Source organism: Bidens hawaiensis, unplaced genomic scaffold (assembly GCF_021521415.1).
Source record: "Bidens hawaiensis isolate Kalapana, Puna unplaced genomic scaffold, B.hawaiensis_p1.1 tig00018670_1, whole genome shotgun sequence".
In the NCBI taxonomy this organism is placed as follows: Eukaryota; Viridiplantae; Streptophyta; class Magnoliopsida; order Asterales; family Asteraceae; genus Bidens; species Bidens hawaiensis.
In genome coordinates, this window is record NW_027492831.1 from 251,296 (window position 1) to 274,172 (window position 22,877).

The following is a 22,877-nucleotide window of genomic DNA, read 5'->3' on the forward strand; positions in this document are numbered from 1 at the left end:
TGACTCGCTATTCCAAATATTAACCGGTCCGATGTGTGGGACTTCAAATGTTACGTATGCCGCTTAGCCTTTACAAGTGATATATAATTTATAACAAAATCTTTCATATGCGTTTATCTCAGAAAATATGTTTATCGGAGTATGTTATCTCCCCCAAGTGAAAAACGTTTGAAAACAGTTTAAGAGTGGGGTAAGTGAACTCACTGTTTGCGAAGAATATCCGATCTAGATCACCGAGTGATGCGCGTCGTAGAAAACTCTCTAGCGTTCTAAAATAACAAAGAGATTTTCTAAGTATCGGAATGTTTAACGAGTCTCTAGACTCGGCACATAATACCTATGCACGTAACATGTTTCGTGTTTCGTTTGTGAATCGTGTGTGACTTAAACAAGTAAAATTGTGATACGATACATGAGTGAGCAATTACTTTCGTGTCACGTATTAATAACATACTTATTAGCAATTATTCCCGTAGGGGCATTTTGGTCAACAAACAAAGACTAACTAACCATTATTCCCCATAAGGGCAATTTGGTCAATTCATGGCAATCAACTAGCAACTATTCCCCGCAAGGGTATTTTGGTCAAAATACAACAATTATATAAAAACTATCATATTTCATGCATTCCTATACAACTCAGCAGCTAGTTTCGTTATGACAGAATTTCTACTTGAAAGATTGCACTAGTTTACCGATTATAACGTCTCAATTAATTTACCAAAAATTACCACAGGAGCATACATATCTTAGGTTTCCAGAACATCTTTTATCTTATTTTTATTCCATATAGATTGTTCATAATGATCAAAACATTACAGCTAACTTATATCAGTCAGATTCATGCACATCAGAATGTTATTTGCAATTACCGTTAAACAAAAAATCCAATAAATGCAAGACCACTTGGGTTTGGTTCCTAACTCAGTGAGTCAACCTCCAGAAGTGGAACCAACCCAATTGGTCTCGTAGTTCATGAGATATAACATTTACAACATAACCTAACAGCAGGTCTAACAGCTCAGCTTTGCATCACGTTTTTGTAAAATCATAAAAGTATACTTCCACTTATCCAAAAATTACGAATTTATACTTCATAGAAACTAGACTCAACCTAGTTTACTGCAGTACCCACAATCTCAATCAATTTTCACGTTTACACTTCGTTACAGTCAGTTAAACATCGTATATACGTTCTGTCCAGAATCTGTTCACATCAAAACTCATCATAATAACAATCTATGAACTATCATGCATCCATATAACCCTCTAGACACTATAACTACTATCCATGCATATCAATCACACCATACATACAAGATTAGGGTTTGTGTTTTAATTCAAATCAAGAACAACAATCAATCATGTATCAATATCAATCTAGTTATCAATCTATTATCCAACTAACAAGAATCATAACAATCACATACATACAAGATCGGCCGATATAGGGTTTTCACACAACCCATCAAACATCAAAATTAAACAACAAAGAGGTAAGAGATGATCAAGTATACCTTCCTAGCACCTAGTTCTTGGATTAATCTCTTCATTTGATGTGTATATGTGTGTGATGGTGGACGGCAGCCGTGGGTTAAGAGAGGGAGAGAGAGCCGATCGGTGGTGTTGTAGGTTTAGAATAAGAGGTTAGGGTTTGTTTATTAGTGATATATTTATAAACAAACAAGTTACACTCTAGTCCTTCTACTTTCAAGTGTTGTTTTTCTAGAACATTCTATCCTAACTTGCACATAATCATGACAATAATATAACACATAATCCTAACACATAGTTATCACATCATTAGTGTTTTAGTGTGCTTCGTTTATTCCTCAATCGTTTGCGTTTCGGTGCAAATCCCGAAAGACTACTACACATGTAATAAGTGTTAAGCGTCATTTAAACCCTAGTTTAAATGTAATGAAGTATGCGTTATAGATTCAACGATCTTAAAGTTTGAATTAACGGAGTTGAGTTAACGAGGTTAACCTGAAATTGACGATTGTCACAGAAACGAAAGGTGAAACGAAGTGTTCAATTGAAACAACGAAGACTACATTGAAGTAGAGCAGCCACAAAAACCTGATTTGTCCTTTCGCTTCGAGGAGGCGAGGTCCTCGTCAAAAAGGGCTATTGGGAAAGAAAACCTTGACAAAGACCCAATTTGATGGAAAACTTCCAAAAAGTTTTTCCAAAAAATCCAGAACACTTGATAGTTGGCTACAAAAAAAATAGTTAAAAGAATATAACTACAAATTAAGTATTATTTTTTAATATAAATAAATAAAAGAATAAAAATAACTTTAAACACTTTACCACATTCGGGATCTTTCGATATCACTAGCCACGCCTATGCAAGGCATTCATACCCGTCCTTTGTCCATGTTATAGTTTCCTTTTTAGTTTGAGGCTCGCCAACAGGTTTCCTTGTGTGTTTTCTCTCACGTGCCCCTCCGCCTTTTTTTTCACGTTGGCTCAGCTGGGCACGAGTCTTCTGACCATGTTGTGTCTACGACACCGTCTCTTCTTCCCCGTGTTCGAAACCGGCCTTTGTGCTAGGATTTTGGAAACTGGTCATCGTGCCCGAGTTTTGAATATTGGCCATCGTGTTCGGGTTCGAAAAACAGGAACCAAGTAGTTGCATGTATGCCCTCATGCTCGGGTCGTAATTAATGCCAACCGGGTACCATGCTTGGTTGTGGATTATTTGGGTCGACATTGTTTGAGTCAAGATGTCGGGAGTATTGACCAAAATCGAGCATAGAATTGTTGAATGAATTCATATTTGTCGGGTAAATTGAATAAAATGAAAGAGGATGAAAAGGTTTTTAGGTTTAAGACGGCGAAAGAAAAAAGATGGTTTAAAAAAAAATAAAAGTTGATGGTTAATATAATAAATAAAATGGTTCTTTTTATTTAATTTAAGGTATACGTTTGTCAAACGGTAACTTATCAAAATTTTTATAGTCAAACACTCTGTTTTAAAAACATTTAACCTTGTTACGATTACGAAGCCCTCAAAAAGGAAACGGAAACCTCTGACCTATTAGTCTATAGTTTAGATATAGAGTTATGTATAAAATGAATAAAAAATCATATTTGTTAAGACTAAAGTATCCCCCTGTTTTTCCATCCATGCCCCTAGCAATAACTAATTGACCCGTAACAAGAGGAGACTATGTTTGCGTAAAGCAGCACGATGTTTTCCATTATTTTGTTCCTTTTTTAGGTACGCTATGATTGGTGTATGTATTCTTTATATAAAATTATTTTATTTGTTTTGCAAAACACTTTATTATATTTAATTAATCTCATACTTTTGTTCCAACGATAACTTGTATTATTTTAATTCTTTTATGCTTTTACGTAAAATAATAGCTTGATCTTCTAACCCAATAAGGTTGATAGTAAATGTTTGAAATTTCTATTATCTTAGGTTCAAAACTTAACTAAAAAAGGATTTTCCATAATAATAAGTTTGCTTTTTGATCGTGTTTTTAAGTAAGCCAGATCTAAAATTTTAAAAAGTTATTATAAATGACTGGAGGCTCACTCGGTACCAGGTTAATTAAAAACGCTAATAATAAAAATGAATTAAACAAAAAGTATTTACAAGTTACAGCCACTAGCGTGATCTATAACAAAGGTTTATGCCTTGAAACAAAATAAAGTAAATGAAAAGTATTTAATTTCAAGATTGGTCACAGCAGTTTCCAATCATCTCTTTACCTTCCTTTTAAAACTTTCAACTAAACCCCACATCGCCGCCTTGACCACCGTTTCCGACAAACATTCCTCCGTCACTAAAGCCACCAACCGCCTCATTTTCTCCCAGATCTACTCTCACCTGAACTATCCAAAACAACCGTCATGGACTCGCCGGAGCAACGGCGTAAACGTAAACGGTTTCTAAAACCCACCAAACTCCGTCAGTCTCCCGCCGTTAGATCTCTTCTTTACTTCCTCTGCTTCTTCCTTTTCTTCTACTTCATCTTCCACCGTCACACCACGTCGTTTCACCACGCCGTTAAATTACCCACTTACCCAATGGACTCCCTTAGGGTTTTATCCAAGTTCCACAAATTAACCCACTTCAAACTCCACTCCAGGGTCTCATTTCCTGATCACATCCTATTAATAATAACCTCCTCACAACCTCCCAGTTCCAATAACCCAATTGCTGCCAACACATTCGAATGCCTTTACAAAACCAACCATACCGATCTTATTGATCACCATCATGACGTCATCAAGCGTTTACCCGTCTTGTCGGTGGACCAATACACCGATAACCGCTGCCTCGTCCGGTGTCCACCTTCGAACTCCTCATCGTTGGTTACACTGACACGACGAGGGTTAAGTTTACCACTTGATTCGGGTGAAGATAATAAACCCTTGAACTCGTGGGATAATTTAGCCTATGAAGCGGTATTGGATGGAAGTACTGTAATAATATTCGTCAAGGGGATTAGTCATAGACAGGGGAAAGAATCCGACCCCGCGAATTTCAATTGTCATTTCGGGTTACCCGATTCGGAAATGAATGGGAAATATATTCTTAGTTCCAAAGCTGTGACTGCTGCTCAGGAAGTGGTCAGGTGTGCGGTTCCAAGAAGTATTATTAACCACCCGGATAAAGCCCGTGGGGTTCAGGTCACGGTTAGTTTTCGAGCCCCACGGGGTAACCATGTTCTCGTCCCGTCTGTTGCGAAAATACCCGGGTCAACCTTTAGCCCGGAAGTTATAAAACATGATATCTGCGTTTGCACGATGATGTGGAATCAGGCCCGTTCGATACGTGAGTGGGTTACGTACCACTCGTGGCTGGGTGTCGGGAAGTGGTTCGTGTATGATAATAATAGTGACGATGAGATTAAAGCCGTTGTTGAGAATCTTGTATCCGAGGGTTATAACGTGAGCCGGCACGTGTGGCCCTGGATCAAGACTCAAGAGGCCGGGTTCTCACATTGTGCGATTCGGGCTCGGTCTGAATGCAATTGGGTTTCGTTTATGGATGTGGACGAGTTTTATTACTTTCCACATAACCCGGCATCCGGGTTTGCGGGCCCGGGTTCGCTTAAAACCCTGGTTTCGAACTTTACCAAATCGTCATCGATCGGTGAGATTAGAACGTCGTGTCATAGTTTCGGGCCTTCAGGGCTAACGTCTCGGCCCAAACACGGGGTCACGGTCGGGTACACGTGCAGACTACAAAGCCCGGAACGACACAAGTCGATTATCCGGCCGGATGCGCTCGACCCGAATTTAATGAACGTGGTGCATCATTTTCATTTAAGGAGCGGGTACACGTTCATCGATTTGGCTCAAAGTGTTGCGGTTATTAATCATTATAAGTACCAAGTGTGGGAGGTTTTTCGGGCCAAGTTCTATAGACGGGTGGCCACTTATGTGGCGGATTGGACGGAGAACCAGAACGAAGGGTCGAGGGACCGAGCACCCGGGTTGGGGACGGAGGCGATTGAGCCGGTTGACTGGCGGTTGCGGTTCTGCGAGGTGTGGGATACTGGTTTGAGGGACTTTGTTTTGGGTAAGTTGGGTGATGTGTCTAGTGGTGTTTTGCCTTGGGATAGAGATGTGTGATGTAATATTGGTATAGTGATACTTTGATAGATTGATTGATTTTTTGACAAGGGTTAACTGTTGGTTATGCGAAAAGAGGGTCGGGTTTTGTAACATTGTTTTTGTAAGTATGAAACGGGCGGGTTTTGGTGATAGATGTACGTTATATAATTCTTTTCTTGTGACATTAAAGGAATTTATTGCTTGCTTCTTTTTTGTATATTGGTTTGTAACTATGTTTAAGTTATTGTATGGTTTTGAGTAAGCCTGGTAAAACGAGCGGTCGGGTCAGGTATGGATCAAAGCATGCTATGACCATAACTTGTACGTGTTAAAAACTTAAAATAGATGTTTTTTGTTTAAAAAAAAGCCAGTTTGATTCGGCTCAGAACAGGTTTGGAGTAAAATGTTTTTGCCGTAAAACTTTTACGAGGGTTCGATGGCTCTAAGATTCAACACTTCGGTTAAGATATCGGCTCTAAGATCACCCTTCAATGAGCCACTGTTGTTCTAGCAAAGAACAATAATTTAAGTCAACAAAATGATGGGATAAAACAAAGAAAAAGTCTAATAAATCGTCTGCTATTTTCTGATTCCGTTGTTTGAATAGGTCAATTATAATTTGCAATACCCTTTTTCTAGAAATAAATAAAATAATTAATCCACTACATGATTCTATAAAACATGGGCTTACTTAAATGGAATTTAAAACACATCACATGCACGTCAAGAAATTATACAATTGAATTGACTGAACATGGAAAACATGGACTGACTATTTAAACTTGACAAACAATAGGTAAAAACTGAAACAAGATAAACGTGTAGGGGTGCCTGGTGTTGCAAATGGGTCATGGCGGGTTGCAGTGGTGCCGTGGCGGTGGCTAGCAGGTGGTGCATAGGGCTCGATCGTTTGAACACAATTTTAGTTAAGGGTGTCAATCGAGGTCGGATTGGTGGGTTGATGGATTGAAATGTGCAACCCAAGCCGGCCCATATTATTATGTGTCAAGCATTTCAACCTTAATCACACAATTTCGAGTCTAATTGAAAATGGCCCATTTATCAAAAGGATTAAAACAATTTTTAATAAGCAAAATGAATATAATTTAGAGTTAGTAGAAAATGAGTAATATGAATTTGTTATTTTTAGAAAATATTAGAAGTCTTGAATTGAAGTTGCAAGAGTATATTAAGAAAAATGGAAATGACAAAACCAAAAAATAAATGTAAAAGTTATTTTTTAATACTTAAACAGGTTAGTGCATCCTGCTTGCGTGCGCACATATAATGTATATATGTGTGAAACTTCGGGCGCGCAAAAGTGAAATTTCACTAATTTTGACGTTATTTTACTAATCTCGTGAAAATAACGTTAAAAGTGGCGGAAGGTTAATCAGGCATCATGTGGTGGCGTTGATAGCCGCAAAAGACAAGGGTACATGCACCGATCAGTCGTGTCCCGATGATTGAGTGTTATGTGCATTATGTTCAAGGCTTGATGCAAAACTACAATCGAACCGGGGGTCTCACATTCCTATGGAGAGGTACGGCTATCTGCATCTTACCCTCCTCAGACCCTACCATAGCTTTGCTATTGGTGGAATAAACTGAGTACGATGATGATTATGATTAAACAAGTTAGTGGTGGGTCAACCCGAACCCGGCCTGCTTAATAAACGGGTCGTGTTAGCTTCCAAAACCTATGTATTTTTTTCCATGTCGGTTTTAGGTTAACCGTTGCCCCTACATTTAGTTATCAAGTTTGTTTTCTGAATAGATACCAAATTAGCTCATAGTTTAAGTAGATTTTAATTGAGTAATTCATCCCTCCTTATCCGCAGTAAATGAGTCGCTCAAGGGTTATATACATACACACACGACATGAGTCGCCCAAGGATTATATGCACACATATATACACATGACATGAGTTGCTCAAGGGTTATATATACACACGCAACGATCATTTAAGAACCAATAATGCATAGCGAACAGCAAAAGCCACATAATATTAAATAGATAATGCACAATGTATGAGTGTTTTATGTAATTATCATAGTACTCAACATAAAACTAGTCACGAGAGAATGCATATATACATGTAGCCATGTAGGCAAGTGGCTAGAGCTATCTCTCTTCTAAAACAATAGACTAGAAAAAACAAATGATTACTCCAAAAACTAAACTTTATTATGATTGCTTAAAATGGTAAACCACCAAAAACCTGCTTCTAACTTAAGAATTGAAAATTCAGAAAGAAACATTACTGCCTACATATTAGTTTGTCAATAACAACAGCCAGCAGCAATTCAAACTCCAAATCCCAAACAAAAGAATGATGTTCACAACAAAACTCTTACTCTTTGTTTTCAAACATCTACAAGGATTACAAACAAACAGCCAGACCATCCATGCAACTGATTACAAGAAATAGTCCGGTGTCTTGCGGGTAGTATCCGGTTCAATCTGCCTTGGCGCCGGATCAAATTGAAGAAAATTTTGGTCCATGTTTTCCCCTATTTCAAGTATCGCAGCCATGTTCCCGCACCGATAACAGTAGTTTGGAGCACTAAATACCGTCACCACGTTCTTGTCCTGACATTACCATAAGGATAAAATGGTCATTTCACAAAAAAGTTTAACACACTTTTGTTTTTAACATCAATTAATGAGAAGAACCAAACGTTTTACAACTGAGTGATCAGTGAAGACCTCGAATGTAATATTTTTTTAAAAAAAGGATCAATCTAAGCTTGTAAACGATCTGGATGCTTGTTCAGAAAGAGGTTCGTTATAGATGAACGAACCTGAACACGGCTTGGTTGTTCATTTATGTTCATGATCGTTAGTTTGCATCATTCATTTAAATCCGTTTGTCTGTTCATTTATGTTAGTTATGTTTGTTTAAGTCTGTTCCTTTAAGTTGGTTAATATATTCTATTTAAATTTTTAGGCCTGCTACAATTTAAGAGGTTTAATAACTTTTTAGGCCCAACACATTGTTGTTTGCATTTATTTCTAATTAACGTTTGTTCATCTATGTTCAGTTATATTAGTTCATTTACGTTTGTTTATGTTCGTTTATTTAATAAATAAAAAAACATGAAGAAATCGTATGTTCATTTATGTTCGATAGTTTACGTTTGTTCTTTCACGTATATATTCACTAAAAATTTTAGGCCAATTACAGAAATAACTTTTGAAGCCCAATACATTGTTCGCATTTACTTTTAATCACCTAAGTTATGTATGTTTGTTGTGAACCATTCGATTATACCTTTCACGAACGAACATAAACGAACACGTTCATGTTAATTTTCTTAACAAAAGAACACAAACAACCCCCGTTTGTTTAACTATTCATGTCCGATCGTTTGGTTCATTAAAGTCAAACGAACGAACATGCTCAGTTCGAGCTCGTATGCTTCATTTACGACCCGTAATCTAACCTGGCACCAGTTAAAACCCTCCATAACAAGCTGATGAGCTCTTGATATAAGCGACAGCCCATTCGTATGGTTAAAGTGAGATGCTATATCTTGTCCAAATGTGTATCCGGCCCCACGTGGAGATATTCCCCACCCGCATCTGTCATCAGGGTCGGACCACAACAGGTCACACATTGGTCCTTCATGTGGGACCTACATTGAACTCACCAAAAATGCATCAGTAAACTACAAAAATTCAAAACACACGTTCAAGAACAAAGGCAGTACAGACTACAAAGTACCTCTTGAATGCGGTCCAATGCTCGGATATTGTCTAGTGTATCCAGTGACGGTGAAAGTCCTCCATGCAAGCAAAAGATCTATAAAATAAACAAAAAAAAAAAGAAGAAACTGTTTGATTATCATAAGATGAATGAAATTATAAAATAATGAGCATGAAATTTGTAAAAGTGTAACCTGGCTTTCAATAAGTGCTGTAAGAGGTAGGTAATCAAAAAGGTCGGTAAAATGCTTCCAAACGTTAGCATTTCCATATTTTCTCAAACATTCATCATAAAATCCATATCTGAGTTGACCAAAAAGTAATATGAGTAAAGCTAATATTCAAGAGCTCTTCAAGAAATGTTGATATATATATATATGTGTGTGTGTGTGTACGCGTTTCTCAATTTTAAAGATAAGAGAGGAAAAGTCTTACACTTGAGTGATCTGTCTGCTTTCATGATTCCCACGAAGAATTGTAATTCTATCTCTATAACGAACTTTTAGAGCCACTAAAAGTGTGACGGTCTCCACGGAGTAATACCCACGATCTGCGATAACAATTTGATTAAAATCAAAATATTAGTTATAATTAAAAAAGAATATACCGTTCCCACTGAATTGATTATAATTATGAAAGATAACTACACTCTCAAGACCATCTACCGCAAAGTCATAGTACCATCATTAGTAGTAGCAATGTTGCACAATCACAATAATAATAATTTAACCATCTTCATTTGACTTAGTTGTAACCTATTTGGCTACATGATGCAACATATCACCTTCTTTGACTTATATACTGAAATATACATTTAATGTTATGTAGACCTTGGTTTTAAAAGGTGTGAGGCGAGCTAGAAAACGCCTCAGGGATGAAGTGGCGGCCTCATGTACTAATGGCTCAAAATAAAGGGTTTGTAAGAGGTTGACATGCAAAAAGAACCAAAAATAATAATTAAAAAAGTCACTTCATAAAAAGGTTGATATGTAAAACAAATGAGAAAGACGCTTGGAGTTCTGATTGTAAATAAAGTTAAAAGCAAAGGTGAGTCTTGGGCCTAGGTGCAAGGCGCTTAAAAAGCGGAGGCCCGAGATAAACAAGGCGCATAGCATAAAATATCATTTTTTTAAGGGTCTTATAGACACATTGCTTGCTTGGTTAAGCCAACTTTAGGCTGGTCACTGTTCCTTTTTGGATAAAGAGCTTTTGACAACATAGCGTCTAGACGCCTAGACAAAGCGCACCAAAAACACCTTCCGCAGGCAAAAAGGCTCTTCTTGCAAGATTCTGGCCAAAAATTTGCTTTCCAACAACTTTCAAGCAAGATTTTGGCAAACTTCTGCATATTCCGGACTGAACAACTAAAACTGGTCTGAATCATTCAAAATCGACCTGGAACCAGCTAAAACATGCCTAAAATCCCTAAAATGATATGTTTATGTTGTATGCCTTACTTATCTCAGGCCCCTCCCTTTTTAAGCATCTTGCGCCTAGGCCCAAGGCTCACCCTTTGTGCCTTGAGCTTTCAACTACCTAGCGCCTTATTAACGTGATGTGAGCGCCTCAGCTTTTGAAACCTAAACGCTCTGGAGTCCTTTGTGCTTTTTTAAAGCAACCTGTCGACTGTATACATTATAACTTTACCGTAACGCCATCCTACGGCATCAAGATTGCAGAAAATTCCTTTTCTCATATTCAACATCAATATTTTCCTAAAAAATTACCTGAATAATCAATTCTGTAAAGCCATCCTAAGACATCAAGATTGCAGAAAACTCACTTTCTCATATTCAGCATCAATATTTTCCTAAACAACTGCCTAATTTATCAATTCCAGTTATTTCACATCAACGAAGATAGTAATACACTAATGCACAAATATATGCTGTATCATTCTTGCTGACAATGATCTAATCAACATATATAACCGCATCGCATTATGACATCTATGTGTTTCTAGAATTTATATGATGGCCAACACTAAAACTCCGCATTGAATTCTAAATTCTAACAGCCTGAAAAATAATAGAATTGTGCCCTCCAAATAATCTTTAAGCAAGTAACCTAACATGATTGCACACAAATCGTCTTCTATTATATGCACTAGCACAACAAGAAGATTGACGTACGCAAGCAACAAAGTTGAATAAGCCACAACTGTCTAGTGACAAATATAGTAATCATCCTAATGCTAAACAAGCAATCCAAAAAAACCAACTTTGTCTCTAACGACCGACAGAATTCAATTCGATTCAACCCTGTCTACATCAAATAGTAAAATCACTGACGTACTGATTAACAGTACGCAAACATATTCCAATCACCAGAATTTTAATGTAACAAAAAAAAATCCTCTATTTATTATTTCATTCAATGTCCTAACGTCACGGAAGATGCTATACATACACCACCCCTAGATCTAAACGACGGCACACGTGCCACTTCATACGCACAAACCACAGAGTTGTCGCATCTATCAACGGGCCAAATGAAGCAAACTTCTACTTGTAAAAATAAAAATCCTGACTAGTGATTAATCCCCAATAATCACTAGTCAGCACCCCACCGACCAGTATCAGATTAATTGTTATTTGGTCAAAATCGGTCAAAACGGAAAACTTTTTTTTTCTGGCCAAATAACTTTATACATAAAGTTTGGTGTGTGTGTATATATATATATATTTTCTAATCCGATTAACCCCAAATAGCTCATGTAGCCCTAAATCTAGCTAAATATAAGAAATGCAGAAAAGAAAATAATATTTCTCACCAACGTAATCTCCCATGAAGAGATAATTGGTATCGGGCGGGTTCCCACCGATGCGAAAGAGCTCAATGAGGTCATAAAACTGGCCGTGAATGTCACCGCAAACGGTAACGGGGCATTTAACCGCCTGCACATTCCATTCCTCGACAAGAATAGCCCGGGCCTGATCGCATAAGGATTTGACCTCGGATTCGGTCAAGGGTTTGCAATCCATCAATTGCTCTATTAACCGATCTATATCCGCGTCCGATGGCATTTTCTCTCTTTCCTTCACAGATCCAAAAACGACAGATAATAATAATAATAATAATTTGAGATCCCTAACACTAAAACTAAAAATTGAAGATTTCGATGGGGTTGGAGATAACAAGGGAGGATTATTTGGTTAACATTTTGTGGTACCATATAGATTTAGATTTAGATTTGCATTTGTTGTTGCCATTGACTTCTTGAGATGAGATGAATTGATTTTCTCTCTCTAGAATTTGGCAAAGGAAAACAAAGTTGTGTTTGGGGTGAATATATATATATATACATACATACATCTGTATGTAATGTTCAAAAAGAGAAACTAGTGCTAACATTTTGGTCCTTGTATTTTTGTTTTGTCTCAATTTCACTCGAAAGTTTCAACCTAAAGTTCGTTTAAAACAAACTTGTTTGATGCTCGTGTTAACATGGTTGTAAAATTCTAGACCAGGCGTCGATTAGTACCTAATTAATCGCTATTTGGTAATCCATCAACTAGTCACCGATTAACCACCATTTGGTCAAGATCGGTCAAAACTGAAATTATATGTATAAAATTTGGTATATATGCATGTATTTGAAAAATTACATATATATTTCAATCCGGTTAATCCTAATCTATGTAGTCGATATCGCCGATATATCACTGATATATCAGTGATATATTGGTTATCGGTCATTGGCGATATGTAAATCAGGATACCGGTACCGATAATATCAACGATATTGACCGATATATCACCGATATTCCCGATATCAGTGTTTTAAGTCTTAATTATCAACTTTTAGTGTTCAATGTTGATGTTTTAAGTCTTAATCAATTCTTACTTTTAGTGTTCAATGTGTCTTAATTTGCAAAAGTGTAATTGTGGACCGTTAACCATTATTTGAGCCTAGAATGGATATAAAGATAGAAAGCTTGAGCTGAAAGCATCAGACATGGGTTCTTGGTGACCTGAACCTGCCTTGAGTTCTCGGTCAACACGAGAACCCGGTCAATACGAGTTCTCGATCAACGAGAGTTCCCGGGTAACAAGAGTTCTCGGTGACCTGAGTTCTCGGTCACCAAGGGTTCTCGGCAATATTATGGGGTTTCGGTCAAAACAGAGATCTCGGTCACACATGGGTTCTCGGCCAACTTGAGTTATCTGCTTGAGTTCTCGGCCACATAGTTCTCGGTTAACTATGGGCCTGGCCAGTTGGGCCCAGGTGCTGTGATAGACTTTGGGCCTGTATTAGCTAACTTGGCCCCTCTGTATCAATTAATCAAGAAATGCCCAACTTAGAAAGTGTGTTGGTTAATTAAAATACCAACTTAAATAATTATACGGTTAATTAACAAATACATATTTAAGACTTAGCCGGGCTCAGTTAAAGAAGGGAATAGCGATTAACGGAGAGCGTAACAGGATCAGGTGAGTTTCTAGCCCCATTCCTTGCTATATTTTCGGGGCTGTGTGCATACTCAATGTGATTAGTTAATACACTTACCTTAAGTGGTAAGTGTATGCCTATTATGATATATGTGAAAGTTATGAATGAATGCTTGACGGTACATGAACAATCTTCGGATATTACAAGTACTGTCAGGAGATAGTTTAGAGATGTGATTGTTTATGTATGTTATATGTATGATGTATGTATGTTGTAGTTAATGAGTATGTAAGAAAGTATATAAAATTCACAAAAGAAAGGAAAGTATGATATGAAGGAATTGATGGTAAAGGATGGCAGACCCTAATAATATCTGTGAAGGAGGGTGGCAGACCCTAATAATATCTGTGAAGGAGGGTGGCAGACCCTAATAATATCTGTGAGGTTATAGGGCGAGAGGCTCTTTAAGGGTGGCATACCCTAATAATATCTGTGAGGTTATAGGGCGAAAGACTCTTTAAAACGTATAAGTATGTATGTAAAGAAAGATAAAATATGAAGTATGATAGAAAGAATGTATGAATGTAAGAATGAAAGTATATACTTACCTATGTATGAAGGGAAGTAAAGAAGGTTAAGTATGTAATATAAGAACGTATTGTATGTTACATGTATTAACTAGAACTCACTCAGCATAGCTGACTTTTAGTATGCACGCAGGTGAATAGATTGAGACAGTTAGCTTGAGGGGGATACATGACAGGATTGGACGAGGCTGGCGTCTGAAGATTTTGTTATGATGTTTTATTACTATATTTTATGTTATGTTTTGGAAGACAAATTATGGATGATTGTAACGAATGGTTGACTATTTAATTTTCCATGAAAGTTTTTATTAACTCTGATGTCTAGAACTATGTGAATGAGTAAATCCAAAGTCCAAATGTGAGGCACCGGTAACAGGGCCTTACAAGTTAGTGTCGGAGCAAAGTTTGAGAGATTTAAGCATCCTACATGCTTAGACTCGAACAGAGAATGAGATTAAAGTAATAAAAGAAAGAAGATGCCAGTTCAAGAATGCCATGTGCTCAAGCAAGCTCAGTAAAAGTAAGGTGTACGGTTAAATAATAAATGTTAATGCTAGCTTAATTTCTAGAGAAGGGATTTGTTAATGATACGTATAGGATTTCTTGATTCTTTGATTGATTAACTGTTTAAGATTAGAACCAGCACAAATAGACTCATAAGAGGAAGTTTATAGGACACGGAAAGTAACGTGATCAGCTAATCACAACTGGCCACTGTTATTACCTGTTATCCTTACTATCCTTGTACTAAACAGTTCCTTGAGTGATGACGTTTGTGTTTTCCCTTTTAGAATACGATGGCTGGAACGTGAGAAAATATGGGAACTGGAGGAATTGTAAGAGCTAGAGGTCACACTGGACGTCATGGCAGGCCTCGTCATGTCCGACAACCTTCGGTTGAAACCGCTTCCAACACCGGAGATGAAGGAAACGCAACTAGAAGAAACCCGAACAACAATGAAGGGGTTCAACTAGATCCCTTAATAAAAGCAGCTATTGTTCAAGCTATAGACACTGATGCGAAGAACTTGACTCCTGAAGGGGCTGGTGGAGAGGGTAGGAAAGATGATGAAAGAGAGAGGGAGGCTTCGAGTGTAGTTAAGTCCGTGAAGGTTGATGATAGGAGGAGGGGCCGATGTGGGTGCAACTATAAGTCCTTCAAGGGACATGACCCGTCGAAGCTGACTGGTTTGGGAGACGCAATCGCTACTCTCAAATGGATAACCACTATGGACAAGATTATCCGCATTAGCGTGTTCCGTCCCAACCAAGCTGTCAGTTATGCCAACCAATCATTTGGTGATGAGGCAATGTACTAGTGGGAATCGATCGAACAGAGGAAGAGCCCAGAGGAAATTAAGGCAATGAAATGGGAGGATCTGAAGGAATTAGTTATAAATAGGTTTTGTGCTGATGCAGAGGTGGAGAGGGTTGAAATGAAATTTTTGAGTATGAAGGCGGGTAAGATGACACACCACGAATACACTACTGAATTCAACTGCCTGTCTAGGCTCGTTACAGACATGGTGAACACTGAGGCCAAACGAATCAAGTGTTATGTGAGAGGGCTACCACAGAACGTCCGCACATTGGTCAAGACTAGTAAGCCTGCTACTTTTGACTATGCTGTCGAACTCGCATAGATGGTTTACGATGATCTGGCCGTGGACGATGTGGTGGTAGAAGAGAAGAAAGAAAAGAAATGGGTTGTTCCTGCTAAACGACCTGGTACTCAGTTGTGGAACTCCAAGGATAAGAAACATAAGGTGTGGGAAAGGAAGTCGTGTACGACTTGTGGTAAGATGCACGGTGGTGAGTGCAAGTGGGGTACTGGTTTTGATGTGTGCCATAAGTGTGGGAAACCTCATGGTAGAGAGTGCAGGTTAGGGTCAAATACCTGTTACAAATGTGGGAAGGTGGGGCATTACGCTCATGAATGCAACACCGAACCCACATGTTACAAATGCGGGAAGAAGGGTCATATGGCCAGAGAATGTATTGAAGCTGGGGGCGGTGGAAAGAAAGAAGTTGAACCGTCAAGGCCAAAGACCAGAGCCTACATGCTGACTCAGGAGCAAGCCAAACAAATTCCAGATGTTGTGACAGGTACGTTTTTAGTAAACGGTGTTTCTGCTTCGGCATTATTTGATTCGGGTGCGAATAGAAGTTTCGTAGCTACACCATTTAGTAACTAAGCTAAAAGGAAATGTTGCCGAGTGTTTGAAAATTTTATAGTAGAAACCGCTAGTGACACTTAGGTTAAAATAATAAAAATGGTTAAAGACAGTAAGATAGAGTTAGATGGACATGAGTTCCCTGTTACCTTGTATGTTATGACCTTAAGAGGGTTCGATGTGGTTTTGGGAATGGACTGGTTGTCGGATTATGAGGCTCAGATAATGTGTAAGAGTAGAATAATAAAGTTAAAGTCCTTGGATGGTAGTACGGTGACGGTTTACGGTGATAAGGAAATTCTGGGCTTAATGTCATTTCGATGATAAAAGCTGAGGGTTTGTTACAGCAAGGGTACGGTGCCTACCTGGCATATGTTGTCAACGCTACGGCCGAGATGAAAGAAATGAAAGATGTTCCTATCATGTGCGACTACCCAGAAGTATTCCCAGAGGATCTTCTGGGGTTGCTACTAGAGCGAGAGATAGAATTTCAGATAGATTTAGTACTAGGAGCCCAACCCGTCGCAAAAGCGCCTTACCATCTAACGCCGTCCGAGATGAAATATTTGATGTCCCAACTGCAAGAACTCATCGACAAAGGTATCATTAGACCAAGTGTTTCCCCGTGGGGCGCACCAGTATTATTCGTGAAGAAGAAGGATGGAAGTATGAGAATGTGCATAGACTATCGCAAGTTGAACAAGCTTACGATGAAGAATAGATATCCTTTGCCAAGGATTGATGACCTGTTTGACCAACTGCAAGGCTCAAGTTGGTTCTCACGGATAGATCTCAGATCGGGCTATCATCAGCTTAAGCTGAAAGAGGCAGACATCCCTAAAACAGTGTTTTGGACACGGTATGTACACTACGAGTTCCTCGTAATGTCATTCGGTCTAACTAATGCTCTTGCAGCGTTTATGTACATGATGAATAGCGTGTGTCGGCCGATGTTGGATAAGTCAGTTATCGTTTTCATCGACGACATATTGATTTATTCAAAGAGCGAGGTTGATCATGCTGAGCATTTGAAAGAGGCATTGGAGACTCTGAAGGGAGAAAAGTTGTATGTTAAGTTTTCAAAATGCGCGTTCTGGTTACGAGAAGTGCAATTTCTAGGTCACGTGATTAATCCTGAAGGGATTACCGTGGACCCAGCTAAGATTGAAGCGATAACGATATGGAAGACTCCACAGAATCCGACTGATATACGAATCTTCTTAAGGTTAGCTGGCTACTATAGGAGATTCATCGAAGGTTTCTCCAAGATAGCCACACCGTTGACCGGTATGACCCGAAAGTCGGTAGTATTCAGTTGGGGGAAGTTCCGAGAAGAAGATTTTGAGGAATTAAAGAAGAGACTCACGCAAGCTCCAATCCTTGCTTTACCCGATGGTGACGAGGATTTGGTCGTTTGTAATGATGCTTCATATCGTGGGTTAGGTTGCGTGTTGATGCAACGAGGTAAGGTGATAGCATACGCGTCTAGACAATCGAAAGTCCACGAGAGTACCTATCCGACGCATGATTTAGAGCTAGCAGCTGTAGTGCACGCTCTTAAGATATGGAGGCATTATCTGTATGGTACTAAGTGTACCATCTACACGGATCGTAAGAGTTTGAAGTACTTCTTCGAGCAAAAGGAATTAAACATGAGGCAGAAAAGATGGTTGGAGTTGATTAAGGATTACGACTGCGACATTAAATACTATCCTAGTAAAGCTAATGTTGTCACCGACGCGCTAAGTCGTAAGAACGAGGAAGTCATTGCAACAATAAAGTCATACCAGCTGATTATGAATTCAAGTCTTTTTGAAGAAATCATCAAAGTGCAGTCTGAGGTGTTAGTAGACGAGAAGTTAGTGAAGAAAGAAAGAATTTACGGCCATCAAGATGAGTTGATGGAAAACACTAATGGTGTTAAGACTAGGTCTGACCGTATGTGGATTCCACGTCATGGAGATCTTAGAGGTCGAATCTTAGATGAATCTCATAAGTAAAGATAGTAATTTCATCATTGAGCTACGAAGATGTACCAAGATTTGAAAAGAGATTATTGGTGGCCAGGAATGAAAAATGATGTGGTGGATTATGTTAGTAAGTGCTTAACTTGTTTACAAGTCAAAACCGAACATCAGAAGCCTTATGGGAAAATGCAACCGCTAGAGATACCTGAGTGGAAATGGGAACACATCACCATGGATTTCATAACTAAGCTACCTCGTACATCTAAACATCATGATACCATCTGGGTGATTGTGGACTGTTTGACCAAAAGTGCTCAATTTATGCCTATACGAGAGGCTATCTCGTCAGAAACGTTAGCAAGTTTGTTCATCAAAGTGGTTGTATCTAAGCATGGTGTACAGTTTTTCGATCGTGTCTGATAGCGATACACGGTTTACGTCGAGATTTTGGAAGAAGTTCCATGAAGCTATGGAAACGAGATTGAACATCAGTATGCTTTATCATCCTCAAACAGATGGACAATCTGAAAGGACGATCCAAACCCTTAAGTACATGCTACGTGCTTGTGTATTAGATTTTGGTGGAAGTTGGGATGATCATCTGCACCTGGCAGAGTTCTCCTATAACAACAATTATCATTCAAGTACCAGTATGCCACTGTTTGAAATGATTTACGGTAGACGATGTAGAACCCCGGTTTGCTGGGGAGAGATTGGCTAGAAAGAATTGGGAATCCTAGAAGTTGTTCAAGAAACGTCTTCAAAATTCGATCAGATTAAAGCAAGAATGAAAGCTGCTCAAGACAGACAGAAGTCGTATGCTGATAAGCGGCAACGACCGATTGAGTTTAATGTTGGTGACAATGTGATGCTCAAGGTCTCGCCTTGGAAAGGGATTATCCGCATTAGGAAGAGAGGAAAGTTGAGTCCAAGGTACATTGGACCGTTTAAGATTATAGATCGCGTGGGTGAAGTGGCTTATAAGCTGGATTTACGCGATGAACTAGCAGGGATTCATTCAACCTTCCATGTTTCTCATCTGAGAAAGTGTCTGGCTGATGACACGTCGCACGTGCCAATGATGAACATTGAGGTTGATGAATAATTAAACTATATTGAGCAACCGATCGAGATAGTTGACCGCAAGGAAAAGCAACTTCTTCATAAGGTTATACCCTTAGTAAAGGTGTTGTGGAAGCACCGCAAGGGATCGGATGCTAGATGGGAAGTCGAGGAAGAGATGCGCAAGTTTTACCCTGCTTTGTTTAGATGATAGTTAGGTTTCGGGGACGAAACCTCTTTAAGGAGGAAAGACTTGTAACATCCCAAAATTTCATATAATAATATTTAAATATTGTTTCTTATGATAGACAAGTTTACTTGAGTCGATAAAGAAATAATAAAATAATAAAGATGGAAAGGTAATAGGCTATTTAAATGGAGTTAAGTATGGACTAAAAAGGAAATATGGGCCTTAGGTCCATGGGCTTAAAGGAGTATAAATACCCCTTAAACCCTAATTCTTTCCATTTCCATCCATCTTATGCATAATATTTCCTACACACCATAAACCACACACACACACACTAATTTACGGCCGGAAGCAAGAACAAGAACCCAAGATCAAACCAAGCCAAATCCGGATAGATCTTTGATATACAAGCATGATACAAGATTAATATTTCATAACAAGCTAGCCGTGACCTAATAACCGTATAAAGGTATGTTCTTGACCTTAAAGATTATGTTTTTATCAACGGTTGGCCATGAAACTTAAACACAGAGTAGATCGGGTCTAGATAAATCATAAAGTTGCAAACTTGATGATTAAAATGGACTTAGCAAACTTATGATTATATACGGTTCATAAAGGAAACCCTAGATCTAGCTAGAACGTTTTAACACTATAAAGGTTTAAACTTTATGATTAAAACGGGTTAGATCTTGAAGCCGTGGGGTTAATGGGTTGATAACGAATGTACAACGGTTAAGGAGAATGGGATATTGGTGGTTAAAAGTGTAATTGTGGACCGTTAACCATTATTTGAGCCTAGAATGGATATAAAGATAGAAAGCTTGAGCTGAAAGCATCAGACATGGGTTCTTGGTGACCTGAACCTGCCTTGAGTTCTCGGTCAACACGAGAACCCGGTCAATACGAGTTCTCGATCAACGAGAGTTCCCGGGTAACAAGAGTTCTCGGTGACCTGAGTTCTCGGTCACCAAGGGTTCTCGGCAATATTATGGGTTTTCGGTCAAAACAGAGATCTCGGTCACACATGGGTTCTCGGCCAACTTGAGTTATCTGCTTGAGTTCTCGGCCACATAGTTCTCGGTTAACTATGGGCCTGGCCAGTTGGGCCCAGGTGCTGTGATAGACTTTGGGCCTGTATTAGCTAACTTGGCCCCTCTGTATCAATTAATCAAGAAATGCCCAACTTAGAAAGTGTGTTGGTTAATTAAAATACCAACTTAAATAATTATACGGTTAATTAACAAATACATATTTAAGACTTAGCCGGGCTCAGTTAAAGAAGGGAATAGCGATTAAAGGAGAGCGTAAAAGGATCAGATGAGTTTCTAGCCCCATTCCTTGCTATATTTTCGGGGCTGTGTGCATACTCAATGTGATTAGTTAATACACTTACCTTAAGTGGTAAGTGTATGCCTATTATGATATATGTGAAAGTTATGAATGAATGCTTGACGGTACATGAACAATCTCCGGATATTGCATGTACTGTCAGGAGATAGTTTAGAGATGTGATTGTTTATGTATGTTATATGTATGATGTATGTATGTTGTAGTTAATGAGTATGTAAGAAAGTATATAAAATTCACAAAAGAAAGGAAAGTATGATATGAAGGAATTGATGGTAAAGGATGGCAGACCCTAATAATATCTGTGAAGGAGGGTGGCAGACCCCAATAATATCTGTGAAGGAGGGTGGCAGACCCTAATAATATCTGTGATGTTATAGGGTGAGAGGCTCTTTAAGGGTGGCAGACCCTAATAATATCTGTGAGGTTATAGGGCGAAAGACTCTTTAAAACGTATAAGTATGTATGTAAAGAAAGATAAAATATGAAGTATGAAAGAACGAATGTATGAATGTAAGAATGAAAGTATATACTTACCTATGTATGAAGGGAAGTAAAGAAGGTTAAGTATGTAATATAAGAACGTATTGTATGTTACCTGTATTAACTAAAACTCACTCAGCGTAGCTGACTTTTAGTATGCACGCAGGTGAATAGATTGAGACAGTTAGCTTGAGGGGGACACATGGCAGGATTGGACGAGGCTGGTGTCTGAAGATTTTGTTATGATGTTTTATATATTTTACGTTATGTTTTGGAAGACAAATTATGGATGATTGTAACGAATGGTTGACTATTTAATTTTCCGTGAAAGTTTTTATTAACTCTGATGTCTAGAACTATGTGAATGAGTAAATCCAACGTCCAAATGTGAGGCATCGGTAACGGGGCCTTACAGTAAAGGGGTTCAGCTAGTGAAAATGAATCTTATCCTAACGTGTCATCAAACTCAGATGACACCACAACACAAAATTGTACTAATAATAATACATAGAGTTGTGGCAACAAAGGGAAGGCACATAAGAAATCAACACAACAAGGTCAGTCTCGTCCTCATAGATCCTCCGGATCTCCATGTGTTGATAAATCATTGGGTGCTATTTATATTAAAAGGCAAACATGTTACCACTGTGGCACGCCAAGACATGAGGGCTGCACCAAGGGGCAAGAAGAATGGAAAAACCTTTCCTAAGAAGGAATTCCAACATGAGGCAAGAGCTTCCGTTGACATTAGAAGAAGAATGAAGGTTTCGTCTGCGGGAACGGTGGGCAATTGGCAAAGGAGTGTCACTACCGTGCTGTTAATAGACAAGCTTCTCAAGTGAAAGGTAACAGGTTTCAACCGAATCCAGCGGTTAAACAAAATGCTTATTTTACAAAACCATGAGTATTTGTACAACGGGTCACAGATACTCAAGGATTCAAGGTTAATGTGACATGTTTGCACTCAAATGATTTAGAAACTGTTAAAAGAAAAATAAATTTTCAGAAGTCAAAGAGTGTTGAGAGTTCTAAGAATCCGAATTTGAATTGCTCCACTCCAAAGTTTGTTCTATCAAATTTCACTAAACCAAGACAGACTTGGAAGCTTAAAACTCAGCAAACATAATCTGTATTAACAAATGATTTTGTTAAAGAAGGGAATGATATGAGTTGGCAATAGGTCACATATGTTGATGCTCAAGGGAACCCCAAGACATTTATGACTTGTGTTCCTATGTCCAACTTATCCCGCTATGCGTGTAGGAACATCCACATATTCACTGTTTATTAAATGGGTTGTTCCAGGCACATGACAGGGCAAATATCCATTGTTTTTAAATCTTTATACCATAAAATGGATTATTTGTTACCTGGACGAG

General features: G+C 38.5%; 1 protein-coding gene and 1 pseudogene across 1 annotated transcript; one reads left to right on the plus strand and one right to left on the minus strand.

The window, feature by feature from the left end:
• The first annotated feature begins 3,722 nt into the window (after nt 1–3,722).
• Nucleotides 3,723–5,787, plus strand: LOC143556719 (glycosyltransferase family 92 protein RCOM_0530710 pseudogene; annotated as a pseudogene).
• A 2,019-nt stretch (nt 5,788–7,806) lies between these two features.
• On the minus strand, nt 7,807–12,495 carry LOC143556720 (serine/threonine-protein phosphatase PP2A-2 catalytic subunit-like). Its single transcript, XM_077045980.1, has 7 exons — nt 12,352–12,495; nt 12,066–12,321; nt 9,728–9,842; nt 9,487–9,595; nt 9,312–9,389; nt 9,031–9,222; nt 7,807–8,176 (listed from the first exon to the last, which is right to left on the minus strand). Exons 2-7 carry the CDS (start codon nt 12,316–12,318, stop codon nt 8,003–8,005), a joined length of 921 nt encoding a protein of 306 aa, XP_076902095.1. The 5' UTR covers nt 12,319–12,321; nt 12,352–12,495; the 3' UTR covers nt 7,807–8,002.
• Nucleotides 12,496–22,877: the final 10,382 nt, after the last annotated feature.

Excerpts from the sequence above, each read along its gene's own strand:
- LOC143556720 (XM_077045980.1), bottom strand. The coding sequence starts at position 12,318 with ATGCCATCGGACGCGGATATAGATCGGTTAATAGAGCAATTGATGGAT. Across the intron at positions 9,843-12,065 it reads CTTCATGGGAGATTACGTTG|ATCGTGGGTATTACTCCGTG; the intron begins GTGAGAAATATT and ends TTGTTATCGCAG. Across the intron at positions 9,223-9,311 it reads CATTGGACCGCATTCAAGAG|GTCCCACATGAAGGACCAAT; the intron begins GTACTTTGTAGT and ends AGTTCAATGTAG.